At 38.0% G+C, this 24882-nt stretch overlaps 1 protein-coding gene across 1 annotated transcript in view; it reads right to left on the bottom strand.

Annotated features, from left to right (window-relative positions):
- The window catches only part of LOC150080908 (glutamate receptor ionotropic, kainate 2-like), a 118921-nt gene that overhangs the window by 24310 nt on the left and 69729 nt on the right, over window positions 1-24882 (bottom strand). Inside the window, exon 5 of the mRNA XM_090381807.1 lies at window positions 22200-22253. Coding sequence (XP_090237933.1) covers window positions 22200-22253 — 54 coding nt within the window. The remainder of the gene's footprint in view (window positions 1-22199; window positions 22254-24882) is intronic.

The following is a 24882-nucleotide window of genomic DNA, read 5'->3' as shown; positions in this document are numbered from 1 at the left end:
ATAGATACACAAATTGGAAGAAAATTAGGATGCTATCAGGTCAACTTTATCTTCGGCTGAAGTGGCACTAGAACCATGTAGTTTTGGTAGAGGTGGGAACAATGGGCAAAAAGTTGCGACCAATAACTTTGACAAGAGACCAGAATGCATGCTCCAATACTATTTAGATAAGAGGCACGTTTTCTACTCTTACCTGTTCTAAATCTAGTTTGGACTGATTAATAACTGCTTTACAATTGTTGCGAGCTTTGGTGTAGGCAGAAAATGAACCTGTAGATTTGGATACAAGCTAATTATGATATGTAAAGTTCTTCTCTTGAACAGCCTTAGCACATTTACTGGAAAACCAAGGTTTAGATAAAGGACGAGATTTTAAGGTGGAGTGTGCAATAAAGGATTTGATTTCTACAAGAATAATTTCACTGACAGGATCTGAGCAAATGTTGACATCAAAAGATTTGAAACGGTAATCTGACCAAGAAAAAAAAGAAAACAAATCTCGGAGATCATCCATTTTGCATTCTTGTAATACCAACACGAGGTTGAGAACAGTGGTATTCCACGAGAGAAAGGCTCCATTGGTGAAGACACCATCACCAAGTTGTGATCTGAGGTGTCAAGTGGATCACTTACTTCGACCGTGTACTTAGATGGGTTGTTTGTGAGAAAAATATTAAACGTTGACTGTGTGGTTAGGATTGTCTGGCATTCTGGTAGGTAAATGAACAGTCTGTGCGGGGTAATTGCAGTAATTGCAGCAGCCTGAGCATCTCGACCAGCTTGGTTCGTATAACTATAAAATGGAAGCTAGCTGGAGTTGTGAACATTAAAATAATCAAGAAAAATTTCCTCACTGTTAGGAAAGTTGGACTGGAGAAAGTTAAATTTCAAAGAGAGGAAGTCAAAGAGTTCCAAATGATTAGTGGAGTGGGAGAACGATACAGGCAACAGATGAATTTGACAAAATGTAGTAGAGAGATATAAAGCCAAAGAAGATGGAAAAGAGGCGATTCCAAATGACTAAGTCTCTGACGGGGAATATCAGAGGGGACATATTCACGAGTACCACCTTTGAAGCGAAAGGAATCATACAGCGAATAATTTATTTGGACAACTGAAACGGGAAGTACTTATCCACCCCCTTTTTTATCGCTGGATTTAACACCTGCTGATTATTTTCTGTTCCACAAATCGAAATCCTACCTGAAGACCATTTTGACAGCACTTTTTTGGCACCATTTTGACAGCGTTTCAGAGACAGAGTTTTAAATACGTGTACAAACTTTCCCTTAGCCAATAACACATAACTCGTATAAAGTGTAAATAAGTACAGATAGTATGCTGATGAGTTTGTATAATTTCTATCGCGATAGTCAGTAGCCTATAAGAAGCGAAACCAGAATGCCCACATGAAACTCTCAGAGATGAATGTGTCTTAGTTTCTCATGGTCTTTTTGCATCCAGGCTATGTAGAAGCGAAACCGGATGATGAAATAAAAAGGATAATAATAATACTAATAATTTATAATGAATAATACCAGCCATGAACTAAAATCAGTCTTCATTCAGTATTATTGAACCATACGAAGAGATTATACAAATATTTTATGATATTCTTTGAGACGTGATATTGTCTCACACTGAACTCTTCATTCCAACCACAGTTTAATTCGTCTTTATAAGTTTGCAAAACTTGTGATTCTTCTGATTATCTAGTGAAGTAAATTTTAGCATTAGTTGTTTGTACTGCGCATCACGCTAGATGGAACTTTTCTTTTATATTTGGAAGGTCAATGGACGTTCTCTTACCGCTTCTCTCCTCTCCTTTCTAACCAAAAGTACCATAACCGTTTGGTAGATGGCGCTTCGGGTCATTTATCGACTGGGTCGTATCTTTCCATCTATTTCCTCTTGGGCTAATTGGAACCTGCGTTACTTCACGATAAGAAAATGCGTTGTTCAATGCTCAGCAGCTTTATTCTTAATAACCACCAAATTAGAACTCTCCCAAAGTGTATGCCTGGGAGCCAACGTATAATCAAAACCCATGAATTTTTAACGCTTCTATTAGAAGTCATTGATAATTTTGCCACCTTTTAATTACGTTGAAGGATTGAACAGACCAGCTGCGCTATCAGTCGAAACAATTGGGAAACGGAGGAAGCGGGGTTGTTTATTTACGATGCAAATCACCAAACATTCCCCAGAGACGACACAACTTGCGCGAGCATCCACGCACAGTCTTAAAAGCTGCCGTCGATCACAAATCACCATCGTGTCTGCAGAAGCTGTTATTTTTACAATCTTTAGTTGTTATACAGCTAACAACGATGTGTGGTAGTTAATAGGATAGAAATGTAAAGCATCTCTAAGAGATGTTCGAGCTGTTTATTCGCTGTGTTCCACCAGAGATAATGTGAGAGCATCTCAAAGAAAGCGTTGCATTATTGCGAGATTAAATGACTCATTATGCAAATGAAAACGTATTTACAGATTATAAGGCCTTATTATACTTCCAGAGCGTATTTAGAAATGAATGTTACCATTGCTTTTCGAAGTTCGAAGAAAAAGCTTACGGTTTTGTGGATTCGCAAAGTCAGCTGGGATTGTTTAGATCACGTCAGTCAGGCTGACACATAAATAAGAAAAGCAACTGCGGTGCCAGTTACCGAAATTGAGTTTGGTGCTCGGTGTTTCGTTTATAGCCGAATCTGAAGTTGTATTTCAAACAGCATCAAACCAAGTTACGACTTCTATAATTCACTCTGTGTTCCTATCGACTAGTTTGAAAGTCAAATTTTCTTATTGGAATTGCAGGTTACAGAGTGAAAAGGAATTTATTCTTTTTGCTACCCACCCAAACTCCTCCAGACATTAGGATTAGTTGGATAAAAACATGTGATGCATGAAAGTACTATAATTTAAAACGCAGAGGACTTGGCAGAACCAACAGAATATGTTGAAATGGAAGAAGAAGACTGACTCGGGAGTTGTTTGTATTCACTGAATGCATAAACAGCAAGGAAATACTCAGACACATCCACCTGTTTTTTGGAGTTATGAGATATTTGAATTCTGCATATAAATGAGGTATCTCTTGCTGTAGACTAAATGAACGATGAATATTTGGGACAGATAAGATGCACAGGTTTCGCAATTAAAATATACGTGTAGTCATTGGGGTTTAAGACACTGAGACAAGTTCTAAATGTTAAAACATCATTGCATTTAGTATTATTCAAATACAACAATAGACTATTAAAATTTTATTTATTATAAGTAGATTGTGGTCGAAATTCTTTTTTTCCTTGCCTTTCTTCCATAGTCAGAGTTTCTGACTTCATATCCCCGCTATATTTATAACAATCAGTTGAAATCGAGAGCCGAACCCCATAAAGGCCCATATTTTACTTGCAAAGGAAAGAGCGAACGAAAGTATTGGCATGGAATTTACATCAACGGAGTATTTTGGAGATGATCTATCACTGTTTCCAGCAGAGAGGAGGATAAACAATGAACTTCTTTAAGAATGTCCAGTTTTTAAAAATATGGCAGATATGATTCCTTTAAGTGAAGAGTCTTGAACTCTGTTCTCAACGTTGAGAAATAGATATAACTAGGACAGGAGAAACTTTTATTGATCACATAGTTTATAAGGATTGTAAAGATTTTTTTTTCGTGCAAACTCAGGATTTTCATCCCTATAAAACAGGAACATTGACTGCAGAATACACGATTTACAAACACGACGTAGTGACGCCTTTAGTTTTCTACAGCCCGACCCAACCTTTTAAAGATGCGATATTCAATAGGCGAATTCCGCCTTTTTGCTTTATAGTGACAACCTCCTTGAAAATAAATCTGTTGCCATTTTCAGCCACTGGAATATCCATAGCTTATTGGTCTCGATGACAGACTAAAGAAAGAAAGAACCAGCTTTGGAAAGAGATGAATAGTCCATAGTATTTCTTTTCACTAGTCTTACTTTATCACGGAGCATTCCAAGTGCTGTTGTTGTAGTAGGGTTTCAGGAGAAAACCATGCTACCCTCGCCTGAGACTAGCTAACTCAGCCACTTTGTAAAAAAGGCCCATAAAAATTCTGCCCGTCATTGACGGGACTCGAACTCAGATCTTTTCCACTCGGTGTGGGGAGGACGGCGATCTCACCAACGTATCTGTCCCAAATATTCATTGTTCATTTAGTCTACCGCAAAAGATACCTCATTTATATGCAGAATTCAAATATTTCATAACTCAAAAAAAAAAAAAAAAACAGGTGGATGTGTCTGAGTATTTTCCTTGCTGTTTATGCATTCAGTGAATACAAACAACTCCCGAGTCTTCTTCCATTTCAAGAATACTGTTGGTTCTGACAAGTCCAGAGGATGACCTGGCTGTGTGGCAATGTTTCCCACTGAATTACACTGTGCTGCCACTTTATTAGGTACACCCCTGCTGTGCACACAAATGGTTTGTCTCTCCCACAACGCGGCAATTCACATGCCCACAGTTGTAGATATAAATGCAGTAGAACAACCTTTCTAGTATCAGTTAAGCGTACAAACCGTAGCAAGAATGGGGAAAAGGAGTGATCTAAAGGGGACTTCGAACGTGGCATGGTAGTAGGTGCAAGACGTGCTGGACAAAGCATCTCTGAAACGGCAGTTCTCCTGAACTTTTCACGCACCACAGTTTCAAGGGTGTATCGAGAATGGTGCAACGAACAGAAAACATCCTCTCAACGGCACTCCTGTCGAAGAAAATCGCTTGTTGATGAGAGAGGTCAGAGGTGGATGGCTAGAATTGTGCAAGCAAACAGACGGGCCACAATGTCGCACATCACGTCAGAATACAACCTTGGTGCGCAGAAGAAAATATCGCAACGGACCACTAGTCGCACTTTGTCGCGAATGGGCTACAACAGCCGACGGCCACATCACGTACCTTTGTTATCAATGAAGAACAAGAGAGCACGCCTCCTGTGGGCCGTTGTTGTTGATGTTGTTATTTGTTTTTTAGGAGTGTTAGCAACTAAGGCCATATTGCTCCGGGGATATGCGGTGGTCATTCCCTGACCTTTCCACATCCTCCGTATTTGGTGGTCACGGGCTAGAACCCCGGTCTAATCAAGAATCGTGCGCACTGCTGCTCCTGCCCACCTGGCTATTGAGGCGCCTCTCCTGTGGGCACAGCAACACCAGCACTGAACTATCGAGGATTGGAAAACAGTTGCTTGGTCTGGCGAGTCGAAGTTCCTGGTGCATCACGTTGATGGAAGGCTTAGAATTTGGCGAAAAGAACATGAATCCATGGGCCCGTCATGTCTGATGACTACTGTGCAAGGTGGTGGGGGCAGTGTTATGGTGTGGGGAATGTTTTATTGGTACACGTTGGGTCCATTAATACCCATAGGTTCACATCTGAATGCCACATCGTGCCTAAACATCGTTGCTGACCAAGTGCATTTGTTCATGTTGACAGTTTATCCTCAGTCAGATGGTTACTTCCAGCAAGGTAATGCGCCGGTGGGTGTACAAAGCCCGAATCACTATGGAATGGTTCCAGGAACATGACAATGACTTTTCTTTGTTTCAGTAGCCCGCTCAGTCCACGGATCTCAATCCTATTGAACATCTTTGGGATGAGCTGGAAAGGGCTGTTCGCTGCAGGCCTACACCTCCGTCGAATCTCAAGGAACTGCGTGACACACTCATGTCTGCATGGTACTCCATTCCTGCACAACGTTTTCAGCATCTTGTTCAATCCTTGCCTAGACGAATTCAGGCTGTTTTGAAGGCTAAAGGAGGCTCAACACGCTGTTAGGTAGGTATACATAATAAAGTGGCAGCGCAGTGTTTTGAACGCTAAATGTTTACCAAGAATTTTATAATAAAATTCTTGGTAAAAATTAAAATAACATTATAAGCCTAAAAATGCGAGATAATATAGATGAACTTTTTAAATATTTTAGTCATACTGGAATATAGTAGCTCGTGTCGAATAAGCTGACCCACCCTAATCCGCCTAATCCTTATAACGAGCTGCTCTCGTGGTGTTTACAAGGCTGTGATAATAAATTTCACCTTCTCCGTAAGAGCAGGTTTTATCCTGAGTTTGTCTCTCTAAAATATCCAATATATCCCAATCCGAAGTTCAAAGCTGTGGCTGATTCGTATATGGATGAGTATTATTGTACTATGAAAATGAATTGTGATCCCTGGTTTCTCTGAAAAAGCGTCTTATTGAGCTCAAGGATGTTGCCCTTATACCTTTGAGCAATCAATGTTTATCTCATGCTGTGATAGTGGTTGCTTTTCCTAACGTTAGAGGGGGATGGGAGCGTAGTAAATCCTAGTGGAGATTTCAGTCTTGAAAGCAATTATCGACGCGTTCTCAAGTGGGGGACTGAATCTGAGAGAGAGAGAGAGAGAGCTGCCTGGCTGTTATCTCCCAGCGGTGCCTCGTTGTTGGAGCTAGACAACCATCATCCTAGAACGTTGTAACTCTTGGCTGATCTTGACAGCCACAATATTCCGGTGCCTCACGGCCTTAGCTGCCTTGGCGCAAAAATACACATACACCCGCTGATCGGATGCGTTTGGTATTTCGTTAGATTAGAATGGTTGGAGGCCATTTACTTTTGATGCCCGCTCATCATATTCCCGAGCAAAACTTATGATGTTATATTCAGTTTAAGAATATTAATATAAATTAAACTTAATATAAGAATATTAGGTATAATCTCACGTGAAATTATACCGAGACGTAAAATTTCAATGTAAAAATTATGAAGGTACGTTTAAAACATGATCTTAATTTAACTTTTGGGCTACGTGCGCATCGAAATTCTGCTAGTAATAAACAGGAAATATTTATTTTTGACTTCACTCCAAAGATAAAATTACGAGAGCAAAAATGGGATTATTAAGATTTATGCCCGCAGTTTGGTAATATGGCGTCTTTAGTAAGAAAGTGACTGCCTTACCTTATTTTCTTACATAAGTTAATAAGTAGGAAATTACATAGTTTTTTCTTGGGAGGAGAGATTAATTTTAAGAGCTGATTTTATGCTAATGTAAATTTTTTATATGGGTTTAAATTTTAGCCGTTTCTTTTGCATGACGTAATTGTATTTAAGTTTCTTTCGCATAGCATTTTAATGGGAAGGCAAGATGAGTTTACTGTAATGAGTTTGAATTTAAGTTATTCGTCATCTAGATGATGGTATTATTAAATAACGGGGAAATGCTTCCGTTTACAATTAGGGAAGGTAGGAACTATAATGTTAAAACAAAGAAAAAATGTCTAAATGCAGAAAGGTAGAATATTATTTTGAAGCAACACAGGCAATGCATCCAGAGATATTTATACTTTAATAAATGTTAAAATAGGCGTTTTGGTGGAAGCTTAACTGTTTTATTTAGTTTTATCATTAGGACCATGTTCATTGCACTGTTGAAACATCATTTTAAGGATCCATCCACTGCTGAAGAGGCAACCTTTTGCGCGATCCACTTACTGGTGTTCTCACTGCTTGAAAAACTAATTTTCAAGATTCACTCCTACAGAGGTTGTTACCATGTGATGTACTTAAACCACCAAAGCCTTAAGAAGAATATTGGACAGCAGTAATTCGCCTCAGTGTTGTTTTAATGTACAGTACAATGCTTCTTCTTTCGCTTAATCGCCGCATCTGAAAAGAATAGACCTAAAAGGTCTATTCTTTTCAGAGAAGTACACGAAGATAGCTTACCTTCTATTCAGGTCTAATCTGCTTGAAATTTTCAAATAAAAATAAAAGTAATCTGTGTTAGTATTGATAAGACCAAATGACAGGCCTTACCAGTACTGACATCCAGTTCTGCTTTGAATTTAGCCAAACTCACTGCCTCTGATACTTGAGTTGAGAACAACTTTCGTCAATAATCTTCTCATCATTCTCTGAAACCTCCCCAGAAGTTCTATGTGCCCTTTCAGGTGCAGTCACAGACCTGAACGCAATATTCTAAATACGGTCTAACCATCGTCTTGTATAGATGGAAAATGACGTCCTTTTACCTACTAGCAAATGTTATATAAATCATGGACAGAACACCACATGCCTTCCTAGCTGCCTGTTGTGAAAAATTTCATTTAAGATTAAACACGTCACATTTAATTCTTTTTATTCTCGAACCACTTTTATCATCTCTTCCCTAGCTTATGTGTGACTGCAGAATTCCTGTTTCACTAACCCATATATTTGAAGCATTAAATTTTAGGGCCATTTTTTGGACCATATATATCATACAAGCATCGTTTTTCCCTACTATACGAAAAGGTCCGGATTCAAATCTTATCAATGACTTGGAGGATTTTTATGAGTCTTTTTGTGGCTGTGCAAGTCGGTCTCAGGCGAGAGTAGCACAGTTTTCCCTCCTGGAAACTGGGGTTTTTCCTCCAGCAAAACAGGCCAGAAAACACACGCAATTTATAGACAATATATATCACGCAATATGTCTAAGTCGCAGATACCCATAATATCCCACAACAACAGTCACTATTAATACAATTAATAACTAATTCTGAGGAATTATGCATTATAATATTTAGTTTTTCGTATTTTTCTCTTATTAATTGTATTTGCAGTGTCATTAATGTGATGGCTATAAAACTGTTTTTAGAATAAAATTCGGAATATCATCGCAGGAAATAATAATGATTTAAGCCTAGGCAGAGAAAGAACAAAAGCATTCCTTAAATTACAGACTGTAATGTGGACTCGCAATAGATGAGATGGCGCTGTGATGGAAGGAAAAGTCAATCTGTTAGTTGTGGAAGATTTTGTTTAGTGCAGAGATTGTGGTATGTCAAGTGGCATATCGTTGTAGTCGATCTTAATATTTGACCATGGATTGTATGCGTGCACGGGACTGCTAACTTTGATCGTGTTGCGAATAAGGAACAGTGTAATGACTGAAATCAATAACGAAAAAGAAATACAAAAAATTCTTTTGTGCAATTTGATTTGAAAGAAGACGTTGATCAAGTCTAAAATAATCTCATGGAAAGATATTCCTGAGCTTTAGTTCTTTGAAAAATCATAACTGGATGAGAGAGGGATGGATACTGTAATAATTGTGGGTGGTTTCGGTGAAGACTGCTGAAAGCTTGTCAAATTGAACTCATCACCAACGGGCTGAACTAATAATCGAAGGAATGAGATGATCCACCCCTCAACTGAATGAAGGTAAGACGTTTTCCTCGAGATCAAAATCTCGAGCTTCTAAGCATCTTGTCTAAATTTAGGAATTCTTTTTTTAAATACGACTATGTATTATGAGTAAGCGTTACCGTGAACATCCTGTTTATATGATTTAGAAAGGTTAATGGACAAATTAAAGATGAATGATGAGAGTAAATTAAAATGCCACACGCAGGTCTGAAACTTATAACACTGGAGAGTTAAGCACGTAAGGATTAAATAGTGAGAGGGGGGATTAGTAGATACTGAACTGATATCGGTAGCCTAATACCGTCAGATCCAGCAATGTTGAAGGGGAGGCCCACTCACTCAGAATAGCCGATAATGTAATTTGATATGGTTTGTAAAGAGGGGAGGGACTTGTTTGAAAATGTCGTGGGAAGTCTATACATTCCAACAACTCCTCTGCTCACGATATTACTCGAAAACAGAAGTGGAGGATGTGATTGATTCTGTCGAAGTGAGGGACGCGACTGCTACTCCCTTCCGCGTGTTACGTGAGGAATAGAAGGTCACGAAGGACGTGAACTGAGAATAATAGTTGCAATTAGATGGAAAAAAATACTTATAGGAAGGGTCTTGTTTTTAATAGACTTCCATTTTTGTTTAGTGAAAAAACGTTAGGTTAGTTAAGCCGCTAATTCGGGACGGATTCGAGAAAAAGAAGTGTAGGGGTTTTTAAGAGATTTTAATGAAAGGAGGTTTGTTTGGTTAGTTTACACCACTAATTCGGATGATTCAAGAAAAAGGAGTGTGGGCTTTTTTAATAGACTTTAATTTATCAGTTCATCCCTATCTTCCACCCGTTACTGACTTGTTTTTGGCAATTAGTCGAAAGTATGTTACTGAGAAATGTCAGTTGATGAAGAAAAGGTCGTGTGATGTTATTGCTCTCCCTCGTTTCGCGTAGTTCTCTCATTGGGTGATTATTGGGAATGCGTAGTTTGTTTTATTTGCGTTTTTGATTATTTGCTAATATGCTTGCGAGTTTAGTGGAAGTTCGTTAGTTTTTGTTTGCCATAGTTTGGTGTTGATGTCCTCGTGCTGGTGCCGTGTGTTTTTTCTTTGGTTGCTTTTATTTCTTCGTATTGCTGCCATCATTTCTTTTCTTCCTTGTGTTTGTCTTCTGTTTAACCCTAAAATTAAGTTATTGGCTTTTCATTTTGCTTCTTTATTATTATTTTTTTTTTTTTTCTAATCGCAACCATTTTTGTCAGTTCAGGTGTGTTACGTGACCTTCTGTTTGTCGCGAGGCTTTTCTGTGACTGGTCAAGTGACAGGAGGAGGAAGAGGGGGAGCAGTCACGTCATTCATTTCAACCGTCCGTTGGCCACATCCAGGTTTGAGACAGCCTTTTTTGAATAGAATTTAAATAACATCAATTTTATCGGAACTAATTTCATTAATTTAATTTAATAGATCCTGTTCTAGCGTATAAGAACTTTAATAGTAGGAAGGCGCACAAACATAACGGAAGAGATTTATTGTGGAGCGAATGCGTGCACATCATAAGTTTAATAGATTCAGCGGGATTTCATAGGAAGTGATGGCTTTTCTGTTATCCTACTGACTCTGTCGTGTCTCCACTTTCCAAAATATTCTTAGCAAATAGCGTTGCAGGCATTCCGTACGTATAAATCCACTAGGGTTAAGCGGCTAAAGAAAACCGTGACTTGTGAATAAAGATAGCATCCTGCAAAGGAGTCGGGTGGTTTATTCATCTGTTTTCCCATGCATATGCGCAGGCTGTGAATTCTGATCAGCATCTCGTGCTGCATGTGACATTTCTGTGTGTACCGAACTCGTCGAATGTCAGACATCTCTGTTGTGAGAGGTTTTGCGTGCAGTGTTTTGTCACTGCTCTATGCAGAGTGTCTGATGGGAATTTGTGGTTTAACTGAGATGAGACGCAGATTTGTGCGGTTTGCTTTGTCATTGCCGGTGGGAGACGAAATGTAATGACATTTAGAGAGGTGCCCGAATCCCTTGTATTGGAACAGCTTGGAGGATCGGATTGTAAATAAACTTTTCTCATCTTACGAGAAGTTTTCTGCGCGCCAACAACAGTTCTTTGCTGCCTGTTTGTATTAGGTGTTAGAATATTGTATGTTCTGCAGTTGACAAGACTGTCAGATACTGTTATCCTTAAATATGAATATATGCTATGTATACAAACGCGTGCATTCAGCGGTTACCGTGTATTTATCCAGTTAAATTTTAATGGCAGTTCACTTACGAGTATATGGAAATTACGCGTAATAGAGACACTGTAAACACGAAACATTCGGATTCTCCATCTGTGGATTCTCAATGCAATCACAGAGAGAGAGATTCAAGATTTTGAGGATCTGATATTCTTCACACACGTAATTGTTTAGAAAATTAATTTCAAAGGTATCTCATTGAATCAATGTAGTACTGCATTTGATATAGCTTAAAAACTCACTTTGGGGGTCCGTTTTCCAGTCTGTTATCCTATGTGATCTGATGGTCTTGTAGCTTTGTGAATAGTGGAAGCCATTTCAGTGTTCAAACAAATGTTATTCGTAAAATCTTAATAAAACTGAAATTCTTATGCTTTTTATACTTCACTTGGTTTTATCACTTAGGGGCGAAAACTGTTTTAGGTGTCTGATGAATTCTTAGATGTGAAATCCCTAAAACGATATAAATATGCTAAGAAGCTTTTAAAAGAAAGTAAACATTTCCCTTCGTTTTAGTATATGCTGATAAAGTAGTTTAAACAAAGGGTTCAGTGTCCGCAATAATTTCCACTCGTAGTTCGAGTAAATTTTGGTAATCTTAAGATAGAAAAGAGAGGTCTTAGCTTTCTGGATTTAGCATTCCGAATAATTAGAAAAGCTCCAAAAAACTGCGGCGTTGGCAGCCTCGAAAAACAATATTTACATAAAGGGGATTATCGGGAAGTTTCTGCAAGGGGTTAAGTCTGAAGAGCAAGGCGCTTATTATCTTGCGAGGAAGAATAGTTAAAGCCCTTCTATAAAAAGCATTCCCATCGGATATTGCAGAATAAGTCCCGAGAGCAATTAATTTCCCCAAGTAATTTATTAACTAACATCACGTGATTTCAATTCTTTGGAACTTATTAACATCACCACACTTTTTTTTCTTTTCTTTTTTCCGTCAGCGAACGTGAAGGCCCTTAAAATTTATAAGGAGTTTAGAAAATCGTTTAATCCGTTTTTCTGTAAGCTGGTTTGGTTCAAAACACAATAACTGTGTGCTGTTATTGTGTTTTGAACATGTCATGCTTTTCAATTGTTAAAATAAAATCCAGGGGTTGGTGCTTTCACTCAAATTTTGTAAGTGCGAAGTATCCCGTTGTGAATATATTGGTAGAACATTTTATCCTTAGGATGGTAGATTTTATTTTCTCTCGCACATCAACTATTTTGATCATAGTGCACCAGTCGTGCAGTTTTTATACTGGCAAACTTTATACATCAGCAAAAAAAAAAAAAAAAAAAAATCCCACCCATCTATCCCGTCCAATAGTTTTAGTTCTTCGTTGAATCTATTCAAACTATCCACTTCCATCCATTTGAGTGAAAGCACTTCCATCGGATGGAAGCCTGTTCCAGCAATTAGCCATCTGTTGGTTGAAGGCAAACTTCCGTGCATCTATTCTGCAACCCTCCTTCCTCAATATGAATTTATGCTCCTTCACGTGCAACAGGAAGAATATCATCAGCATTAAATTTGCTCAAGCCATTCGAAGCCTTAAACACCCCAGTCAGATCACGTCGCATGTGTCAAGTCTCCAGACGCTGCAATTTGCATAACTGAAGCCTTTCTTGGTAAGAGCACCCCTTTGTTCTCCCATACAATCCCGTTGCCCTTCTCTGTACCCGTTCCAGGAGTTTTATATTCTTCCTGAGGCTTCCAGACCTGTATGCAGTACTCAAAATATGGCGTGACCATTGTCGTATATAGTGGGATAATCATCTTATCCTTGCTATTAAATTCCTGTATTACATTGATAAAACCCCATGAGCAGGCCAGGCAGCCTGTCTGCACTGCCCAGAGAACTCTTTACATCTGATTTTTATTTTTTCCTGGGCCATTGCTAGTGTAGTTCAGGTGTCAGCTAGGGTTTGCCCCCGCTAGGGACCTTTCTATTCCCTATTACATTCGGCCTGCCTCCTCGGGGCAGTGGACGGGGCACGGATTTCCACCACGGTCCCTGCGGCTAAATGGCTGGAGGAACAATAAATAAACACAACCGAACACTACACTATGTAGACCAACAAAAAACTCGCACTATCTCTGGCCTTTACAGAGTGTGTGCCCTGCTACATAGCGTATACAAACGCGGAGTTGAGAATCCACCCCCGTGCCTCTTGACAATCAGTACTATACACTGTCCTTCATGCATACACTGTACTTCCCATATTCAAATTTTGCTTCCCTTATATCTGAGTGAAGCCACGTTGCTAATATTCCCACTGTGTGCATTTGATGACTTAAGCAGTACCTTCAAATTTATTTACTTACTCTTACTTACCCTATCACAGCCCATGTATTTACTTGTTTCATGATGACTGCCAGCAGCTCTTGAGATCCCCAGCAATTTGGCTTCCCTCTTTTAAGGGAAGTAATGGAGTCATTACTGCCCTTAAAACATCTGCTGTACAACGAAATCAACTTTTGCAGCTGGCAGACATACTGGTCCTATTCCACTTATCCTTTTTGCACAATATATTTCCGTTTCCCTGACAATAGTCATCGATAAATGATGATATGTAACTGATTATCTATAAATTTATAGATTAATATGATTATTAATATACATAATATGACTATAATGAGATTAATATATGTATTAATATAATAATATTAGATTATTATGAGATTCTAAAGTTTATTAATGCAGTAAATAAATATATTTGTGTACTTGCAACCATTTACTGATCCACATATCTACAATCTCCAGGGTCGTCACTAGAACTGATGGGAAATTTCCCTCCCGGATAACCCGAGTACTGCTTTATATTCTTCATTCATATATACTGTTCACTTTCCACCAACTAATTTTTTTTTTTCCACACACAGGGCTATTAGTTTATGAGGGCAGTAATGTCTGTTTCTCTCCTAATTCCGTACCTAATCTCGCTTCCTGTCAGCTGAACTGCTATGCCTTTTCCTGTGACCGTAACATGTACACAAAATGAGTATATACACGTACAGGGCGGATTCAGAAATTTTCCTTTGGTTGCATACCTCATCAGTGAGTTTGATTTTAATTTTCTTTTTTGCTTTCTACCTCTGTTGAGTCAGCCCTGAAATATACGTTTAGGCTTAATTTTCATTTCCGCTAAATTAATTTCCTTACGTCTACCTCTGCATATAAGCGTATATTTCATGTCAGAAACAGAGGCCCACTTCTTACTGTCTTTCTTGTGATTTCGATGGTTGATCCCTGAAGATGAGGTTTTCAGCAATAAGTACTTCCTTATTTTTTCTTCATTTTCTGTAGCTGCAATCTCCTTTTGTAGTTCTTCTATTGTTAACCTTTCAATTAACTTATATATGCATTATGGTCATTGGGTTCCTTCTGCTAAAAAGTGCAGCTTCCATAAACCATATTACAATTATTTAATATATCCATTCAGTTTCTTATAAATTCAATATATATAGTCATCCTGAATTCCTATGCGAGTACTATGGTGGTCTGTAGCAAGGTTTCATGTAAGGAAAATTCTAGTAACAGAATTCGTCCTAAAATAGTTCCAAGAATGCGATCTAATAACTCTTAAAAATGTTTGTTCTCAAAAGCTGTTAATTTCCTAACAGCTAACCAGCCATTTTTGCAGGATTCCGTCTTCAGTTTGTCTATATATAGCTTATTATCATCTTTTAAGATTCATGTACTTTTGTACTGTGACCCGCTTTTAACTTGGTGTGTAGAGAAGCTCTGTCGAACAAGCAATCATCATTCCTCTTTCTAATCAAAGCTTTATTATCTTGTCGATGTCATTCATTATAACAGCAGCGCATCGTGGCACTACAACTCTGTCTCAATAACTAAATCTTTCCCAAAAATTCAGTGATAGATCAAAGAATTCGCTGATCCTTTGATCATCGAATTCTTTGATCTATCACTGAATGCGGGCTTTCATCGGCTTCAGCCTTAACATCATCATTAAGATCGCTATCAACCCAGTTTCGATTCAGTAAACTTAGCCAATCAACACCTTACTTAAAAAAAATACTTTTATTTCCGAATAAAAGTTACTCAAACGATTTGCACGATCCTTGTACCTTACAAAGTCGATTAGACCTCTCTCTCTCCTTCCCCACAATTTTTAATTTATTTAAGTAGCATCCTAGAATTGCTGGATCTGGAATTAAAACTCGAATTCCCTAAACTGACGAGAACACATTTTTATAGTTTTGGCTCTATCATTTTGCTTGATATAGTGCAGAACCCTCCCTCTCATAGCTGAAGCGACTTGGACTGCAAAGCAGCACAATGACTAAATTTTATCACCGTTGGAAGCTGAATTGTCTGAGTGACGTTGACGTTTACTGCTTCCAAAGTTATTTACCTGTTTACGACCACCTGCATGTGAAGTATTCTCAAGACACGACAATAACAAGTTGCTGTTGCAGAACATCGTTATTGTGTGGTATTACTGATTAATAAGAACTTACTCGAGCATTATCTTTTATCTGAATGAAACTACTTAAAGACAAACCACCGAGGAACCTTGGATATTTGATAAAAATTAGTTTTATAATTTCAATTTTCTGTTTAAAATAATTTTAGCCTTGTTTTATACTTGATATTTATTAGAGAAAACTAATAAATTCAGAAACATTTAAAAAGGAATAAAATGAATCATTAATGTCCACTGTGATATTTTTTTCGCTTTAGTGGACTTCATTTCTTATCCCTTTAATTAATTTCCATTTCTGCTTCTTAATTATCGCCATAAAAATTTGAGAACTTGGTTCTGATTGACAAAAACATTTCGGATTCTATATTTAAAAACATGATGGAATAATTCTCTATTAAAAGGAAAGATGGACATTATTTAGAAGGTAAACGAAATTATTTAGCTGTTATCCATGCTTAAATAGAGAGGATCGTTCCAAAAGGTAATGCTCCACACACTTTAAGAAATGTGAAAGAAAAAGATAACTTTAAAGGAGCTTTATTTTCTTCTTAACATAATGAAAAACAAAATATTGAAAATTTGTTTTTTTCTCAATTTACAACGTCATAGCCACAGTTATTGGGACTGTGGTTATGATTTTAAAGAAATTAACCACACATCTGTGAGTTGCGGTTTGATTATCAGAAAGAATGGACTCACTTAAATTGTAGGGCTAATGAACGAAAATACAGGGCCGGTGAGATCAGTTATATAATCTTACCATCTCGGTGGCTTGGAGCAAAAATACAGAAGCAAATACAGCTGTGTACCACAACTAACTTATAATGATCATCAAGTAAACAGCGTAATGCAAAATCAATATTAACTGCGCTGTTACATTAAACCTTTTGAATATTGTATGTTTTTGGATAAAGAGCATTTTTTCATGCACCTGCTAAGAGGGGTTTGACGCATATGCCCATATTATATTTATTAAAACATTTTACCAACCACTGAATTTCAAACGTATCAAAAAAAATATGAAAACCAGCTTCGTTATGGGATGGTAAATATGGGCACTGGTTACTGGCCCAAATTTCCCTCAAATTCAAGAAGGGAATTAGAAAAATTTATAGAAACTAGATGGGACTGTCGCCCTAAACATAAATAAACAACATTATTTAATGTATTCATTGCGATATATTTCAAGTGCGTTGGATTTTTTGTTAAATTGATTTTTTCTCATTTTCCGGGATTAATAGAAATGAAAAATGCACTCTGTGACGTCGAAATTGCAGCAGCCTGAAGGAACAGGATTACAGAGATGATAATCAGAGCCACAGATTATCTCATGAAGGGTAATGATAGTCTATGAGTTAAGGAACACATGATGAAACTTGCAGACGGTAATGTGCGTGTGAACACATTTAATATTACAAAATGATTACAATGGACAGATCAGTGTGTTGTAAATCCATCATGGTTGCAGATACATTGAGGTAAGTGTCTTGGCATTGAGATGCCAAATAGGATGGCTCAATGGATGGTGTCCAATCATGGCCCGCACGTGTTCGATGGGGGCTCGAATATAGTACTTCCCACCACGAAGGCACTCTGAAGTTGTCCTGCTGAAAAATGCAGTAAGAAATAAATGGGAGAACGACGGGTTTCATAATCTCGGCAACAGGATCATTGAGTTCACTACCTCATCGCCGCACATGTATGCGACTATAATTGGGTCCCCAAGCAGAAGTGAGATTTATTGATGAAGACCATTGACGACATCTGTAGTCCATGTGCAAAACCATTCCAGACATAGTTGACGCTGGCAGTGGTCAGGAGTAATCGACGCAATGGCCGAAGCGCTCTCCATACAGTGTATTGGGAAATACCCAATCGCTCGAGTATTCGTACTCGAATTGCCTTCTACAAGACGTAGGACATTCTCCTCATTATTTGAACATTGTCTGACGTCCTCGTCGTTCGCTCTCGATTCATGGTGCCTCTCGTGAAACAACCGGTCTCACGTAACCTCCCTGTGCACACGTGCGAAAATCGTATGATGAGGAGCACACCTGTGCGGGAAACGTTCCTGGTACAAGCGCAGAGCGGCGCGCCCATTACAGTCCGCAGCTCCATACGCGAGGTTTTTCATTCATTTATTAATTACACACACAATATAGTCTCAACATTATGTACATAAAAGTATATACATGATTTATATACAAGATATATTTACATATAATTATATGCTCTGACAAACATTAAACTCTCGTGTGTGTGTGTGTGTGAAAGTGTGTTCTTATTCAGGGTAGCTCCCAGGCATAAGCCCAAATCTACTTTGAGAACTTGGGAATATGTAGTCTTTACAAAGAAGTCGTGAAAAAGTATGTTAAATTACCTGAGTCTGATTTTACTGTAGCGCAATTCGCACTTGAAATCCCGCACCCACTGGAGGTAGTGCAATACCAGTGAGTGCCAGCAATCCCGCGCCCCGGGTTGCCCATACAAGGGAGCCAGCAGGGGGAAAAAAAAATATATATATATATATATATAATAAAACAACAATAATATTCAATAGTCTGGATGGCACAACTATAAACTTCAAAAATCACAGTTCAATTGAATATTTCCTCAGTTGCTGTTTCACATGCACTGGAACCTCCAAAACCAATAACGGTACTATCCAGCAAATCTCCAACTTAACGCCATGGATAATAGAACCTTTAGACGACCAGACCCGACGCAATGAATCAGATCCAGCACCCCAGAATCCAGAATGGAGTATTCATGATCGCAGCACAAAAGACAACTAACCAGAGCACTAGACCCAACACCATGAATCAGGTCCAGCACCCCAGCTGCTAGCCAGAGTTAGAAACAAATAGTGAAACTCCATGAAGACAATTAAGTCACTAGGTTTGCCTCTCAAGAAAGGCTCTGAGAACAGTTCTTCTTGCAAAAACAGCAGCTGAAAACCCCTGAAATAAATTAAAACAGTCACGATTTGCAATAAGCAAATGCACTGTATCAAATGATAAGTCAGGAATATGCGCCATCAAAATCCGCCTTTGGTCTTCATACTCCCGACATAAAAAAATTACATGCATCCAAGTCTCCTGCTCGCCACATGTACAGAAAGGATCTGTCTCCAACCCTCTCTCATATAATTTGGCCCGTGTCCTGTTAACAAATAAGAAGTGCACATAGAAGGCGTAAACCAAGATGCCACTGTTTTTGCCAATGCATAGTTCACCTGGGGAATATATTTCCTCGTCACAGCTCCAACATCACCACTTTCCCATCTGGTCTGCCATAAATCCATTAATTTGTTCCATATTCCTTGTTTTTCTTCTTTAATATTATTCTCCAAATCGATTGTAATATCCAAAAACGTTACTGATGTACCCTTTTTCAATTTGTACAAAAACCCTCTGTAGACAATAAATAAATCCAATGGCATGATACCAGCAATTACCTGTAGGGCGTTTGTAGACGCTGTTCTAGGTACTTTCAATAAAGTTAATAACATAGAGCGCTGAAGCGATAAAAGTTTCGATTGAATCCTAGTTTTAGTTACCACAGAAATCCAAGCAACAGCCGCATATGCCACTATCTGGAGAAAAATAGTCTTATAATACAATATCCATACGCGAGGTGCATGTCGGCCAGTTCAACGTTTGAATACTGGTCCATCCTACTGTCTCGGGAACCGGTTCGCAAATGCTGACTTCCAGCGGGATCGCTGTCCTCCCGTTCAACGTCCTCTACCGCATGACGAAGGCATTTCGGACCCTGCAATGCTATGTGATTCCGATTCGTCTTTGTGTCCTCTACACCTCCTACAAGTTTGTCGCACTGGTAGTGAATCACCCTGCATAGCTAACTTTTCGCTCATTAATTAATTAATTAATTGCTACATAAAAATAGCTGTTCTTGCACTACACACGTCATTTCTCTGCACTTAACTCAGGAGAAATGGTCAACCAATCGACATGAAATTTGGTAGTTGAAATACTCTAAACAATTCCTGAAATTTTGAAAATTTATAATAATAACAATATAATAAATTTATATTATTATTATTATGTTTCGTTTATAATACAAATTGTATAATTTGAGATATGTTCAAAAATATTATCGGATATTTATTTATCCGACTTAAAAAAATCAATATTTCCGGGAAAGGGAAAAAAAAAAAAAGCCATGCTAGCCTTGTCCGAGACTGGCTAACTCAGCCATGTGTGGGCTCGTCTGACATAACTCACTGAACTAATTACCAAAAGCAGACGAAAACCTCCAATATATTTCTTATATTTTTAAATTTCTTGTTATTATTTGCTGGCCCGTCTTTCCCATTAGGCCCTCTGTCTAGGGCCTATTCAGGGACGTCAAAAAGAATTCAACCACTTTATTCCAACAATAAATTAAACTTTCTTTTAGCAAAATCATTAACAACCTCATAAAAGTTCGTATTGCTGGTAAGTCATGCTGGAATAAGTGTGGAAATAATTTCAGGGCGCAGTTATCGGCTCATGTATTGGCCTGATAACAAGTTTTGGGTGAATAATTAAAAGTTACTTAATAAAGTAACTTTTAATTAGCGTGTTTCATTACGTAATTAATCTGTGGATAATCAGTACCTATCATCTTACCGAAATTATGTTGTCGCATTAGCTGCGTATGGACCGTCACAGTAGCTTAAAGCTGGTCAGTAGCAGTCAGTGCCTGCGTTTATTATTTTGGTGTGAACGGCGTGTTTCTATTTGAGGAGGAATCCATGCTCGTGTAATCTTCACCAGCTAAAGTTAAGCATGGTTTTTTGCATATCGTTAATTTGTTCTGGGATTAGAGGAGTTATTAATTTATTTGCATACTTTGTCTAACGAATAAAATTATTCACGACCGCAGCCAAAGGCCAAGTTATTGGTGTATGAGGAAGTCTTTAGATGAATCTTAAGAGCCTCCGTCGATCTGTAAAGAGATCACACATGGGATGATATGCTGGAGTCTGTCCATAAAAGAATAATGTAACGCTTACCAGTGGACGCAACTACGATTTTTTGGGCCTAAGGCGAAATCTCAGAAATGCGTCTTTGATTTTCATTAATACCACAGGACAAAACGAATATTCCTGGGCTGTCAGTTTGTTTGAACATACAACTTAACATCTACGCCACGTGTACTCGCTGTAACTTGTACTCGCGAAAAATGCCATCAATCTACTTCTGAAACGAACGTAAATCGAATTTGCCCGAAGAAAAATGTGAAAAGAAACAAAAAACGACCATTGTATGCAATGTTCACTTTAGCTGTGTTCACATCAACTGTACGAGGTAGTTACGTGTTTCATCTCTTCGCCCTACGACTGTTCTTTCCCCCTCCCAAAATAAATTCGGTTTACGTTCAGGAGTACATTGATGACGTTTTTAGACTAAACCGAGAATGAGAAATAACTTTCCCATTGAATAAAAGAAGTTGATTAAGCAAGACTTAAGAAAACTGAAATCTAAACGGCAGTTCAATTTTAACAGAGGAGGCCAGATATTGTCTGAAACCTAAAAATAAAAAATATGGCATAAAATATTGGCAAGCTAGCCAGAACTTTGTGTAATTAACGCAGTCTTACAAATTATGATAACAAATCAAACTTAAAGAGAAACTGACCCTGAACATACCGTTCTTTATAAACTGAAAACAAATAACAAGGTCTCGTCTATGTTGCTTACACTAGATCACAGCTTTTTGAAGAAAATAAGTCCTTCAATCTGGTAAGATCAGGTTGTAGAGTAGGCGCAGATCTCGTGTGTCCAGGGGATTCTCCACTTGAGTTGAGTTAAGCCCAGATTTCCACGAAATGGTCCTTTGTCGCAAAAGTTTCAATAAGCGAATGATAGTCTTTATCTTCCAGCACATCAGAATCGGCTTCATTTGGAGTTGGATTTAAGGCAAGCGGTGGTAGCGAACTTGAGAAAACTAAACTTATCTTTGCGTTACTAAAGCCAGTAGAAGATGAAGATTGGATAGAGGTGATAATGGCTAATTTAGAAGCACACTCCCAGATGGAGGAGAGGCGTTTTATACTATAAAGTAGTAAGATCTGTATGCGAATATACTTGATCACATTGACCTTAAATTTCTGTAATTAATTTTCTGAAAAATTAATTACAGAATGTACAGAATTAATTACATTCTATGATTTTCAAGAAATACATGCGAAGTAAATAAAGAACAGAAATAGAAGGGAACAAAGAATCGAAGTAAAAGGAAAAACATAATTATTCAAAAGATTTGGTAAAGAAAAAAAAACATTTTTAGATAAAAATGTCTTACCAGAGAGGTGATGAGGTAGTTATGGCTTTCTGTCATCATTCCCACTTGCTGAGCCTGGAAAAGGAAGGAAGGTTATTGTTTCAGCTGAATAGATACTATTTAGCTGCTGCTGATAAAGCACGTAATGTTATTAGTAATAATATGACATAATGCTGAAAGAGCAACGGGGTTGATCCCAAATAACGAAACAAAGGTTCGTTGCAGAGTAAAGTTGCTTTAAGAAAAAGCCCTCAGGAATTCTCCTTTAAACTTCTGACGAATTGACAAAAATTTGGTAGTGCATCATAAAAGCAAACGCAGTAGCTGCTGAATTGGTTCAGATGTATCTTCTCTGTCATTCTTACAAATTGTTTCTTTCGAATTTTCTCAATCGGGACAGAAATAAATTATTGCTGTATTAGAGAGAGAAATTGTCAGTGAACAATACAATACAGGGACAGACGGTGTTTCATTGATGATACTTTACAAAAAATGGAGGATATTTTGAAAGAGAAGAAAATTACCTGTCTGTACCCATTCATTTCATTTTAAACCAGTGTTCCTTAAATAATTATGTTATGATGTAAGGAAGAGTTTCTGTATTATTTGTTGTAAGTTAAAGCAGTTGATGGGGAATTGATGTCAATAATATTGAGTCTCTTGACTCTCCTTTCCTCCCCTTGTTAAAGCCTTTCAGTTTGATATCCAGTCGTTGAACCCATTGGACTCGATATCGCGTGGCGTAGCCGAGTGACTTATTTAAAGTTGACTTATTTAAAATTCTAAAAACTCCTCTCTAGAAACTTGAATTCAGTATTTTCCATTACATCAATTTTTTCCTCTGCACACTTGGCCAGAAAAGTTTTTTTAAAATTCCATCATAAAATAAATAAAGCTTCTTCGTCCACCGCGAACCTGCGCCACATTAAGTAACAGGAATATGTGAAACCAGAAAGAATAACACTTAAGATTGTAAATAGGTACAAGTCCAGCTGTTGAACCGGACCTTTAATAAATCATGCACAGGTCATAAAATACGACTGAAACATTTCTGAAACTGAAACATATACATTTCTACCTGTTTCGGGGTCCTAATGAATCTGGTGCTGGAGCTTGTTACCACAAATTAAGCCTTAATAGCAGGTACTCCGAAATGGAGCAGAGTTGTCGTTTCACCAGGTCAAGCACACACTCTTGAGGTAAACGAATCGGGTGTAATTACAAAACTTCTGGATTCAGTTGCAGCACTAGCATTTAAAAGCACTCCTCAAACTTAAATTGCAATATATATCCAGTCACAACGGCAATTTCAGATATTTGAAATTTCAATTGTACAGTATTACAATCCTGCATTTAATATTATGGCCAAATGATGAAAGGAAGCAGACTTTGATGCATCAAAAAGTGCAGTAGTAATAATAATAATAATCAGAAATAAAATTGAACAGAATATTCGTACTATTCCAATTATCATAAAGTAACCATCCACTTCTTTGAGCTTAGCTAGGCTCACCGCCTCTGCCATGTTGGGAGGCAACGTATTGCAATGCTCAACAATCCGTTGCTCCATGGTTGAACTTCATGACATCCAATCTTCTTCTATTCCCTGATATTTTACATGTGTGCGCCCTAGTTCGTGTCCTACCTACGAGGGAGAACAGACCCTCATTCATTCTACTCAAACCCTTCAGTTCTTTATACATCTATCATTTCGCTTTAGATGTCCGGTCGCAAAACTTTGCAGTCCACACCTTCTAAGCCGTTCATGTGTGCATCGCTTTGCCCTCGTCACCAATTTGGTCGCCCTTTGAACCATTTCCAGAAGTTCCATGTCTTTTGCTTTTGAGGTGCTGTCTTCAGACCTGAAGGGAATTTTCTAAATCGGGTCTAACTATTGCCTTTTATAGAGATAACCTCCTTCTCCTTGTTAGCAAAGGTTTTACAAGTCAAACTGGACACCACATGCTTTCATGGTGACATGTTTAAGCTGAATGGAAAATTTCATATCAGATTGAATTGTAATACCTTAGTCTTTTTCGTCTTGAATCATATTTAACTCCTCAACCCCTTCTAGTTTATACCTAACTCCAGGATTTCTGTTTCTAAATGTTTAATCTGACATTTAGAAGAATTAAACTTTTGTTGCCATTTTTGAGATCATGTACGGAACCCATCCACTCTTTTTGAAGCAACGCGGCCTGGCTCGAACCATCCGTGCCACCTTCAAATGATCAGTAAACTTTGACAGCTTCCCTTGGATACCACACCCGTCACTATTAGTTATGATAAAATTATCAAAGGACTGGATCCAAAACCGAATCCTGAGGGAGTCCCCTTGTTACGCTGGCCCAGCCTGCGATCCAGCGTAGCACCTTACCAGTAACTCAAATTTATTCCAGTTTATACAGCAGTCTTCCATGAGGGACAGTATCAAAACTTTAATAAATTCTAGATATATAATTTTCGTAATATCTCGATGGTAGTTTCACTTATAAGATCAATGATTTCTTTTTTTTTAATATAATAAATATTCTTACACATTTGTACGTAATTGGCTGAAAGTGGAAAGCCCCTGAAAATTTCCGAAAGAATGCTGTATTCATTTTCTTCTTAAGTTGACGAAGTAGAATAACTTGTTCTGGTATTTTAATTTCGCCTTTCTATTAACTCCAGATTATTATTTTAACCATTAACTCACTCGCGA

Source organism: Mastigoproctus giganteus, chromosome 9 (assembly GCF_048544385.1).
Source record: "Mastigoproctus giganteus isolate SK-2022 chromosome 9, ASM4854438v1, whole genome shotgun sequence".
NCBI lineage: Eukaryota > Metazoa > Arthropoda > Arachnida > Uropygi > Thelyphonidae > Mastigoproctus > Mastigoproctus giganteus.
Note: the sequence above shows the minus strand (reverse complement) of the source record. Positions and strands in the feature narration are given on the sequence as shown.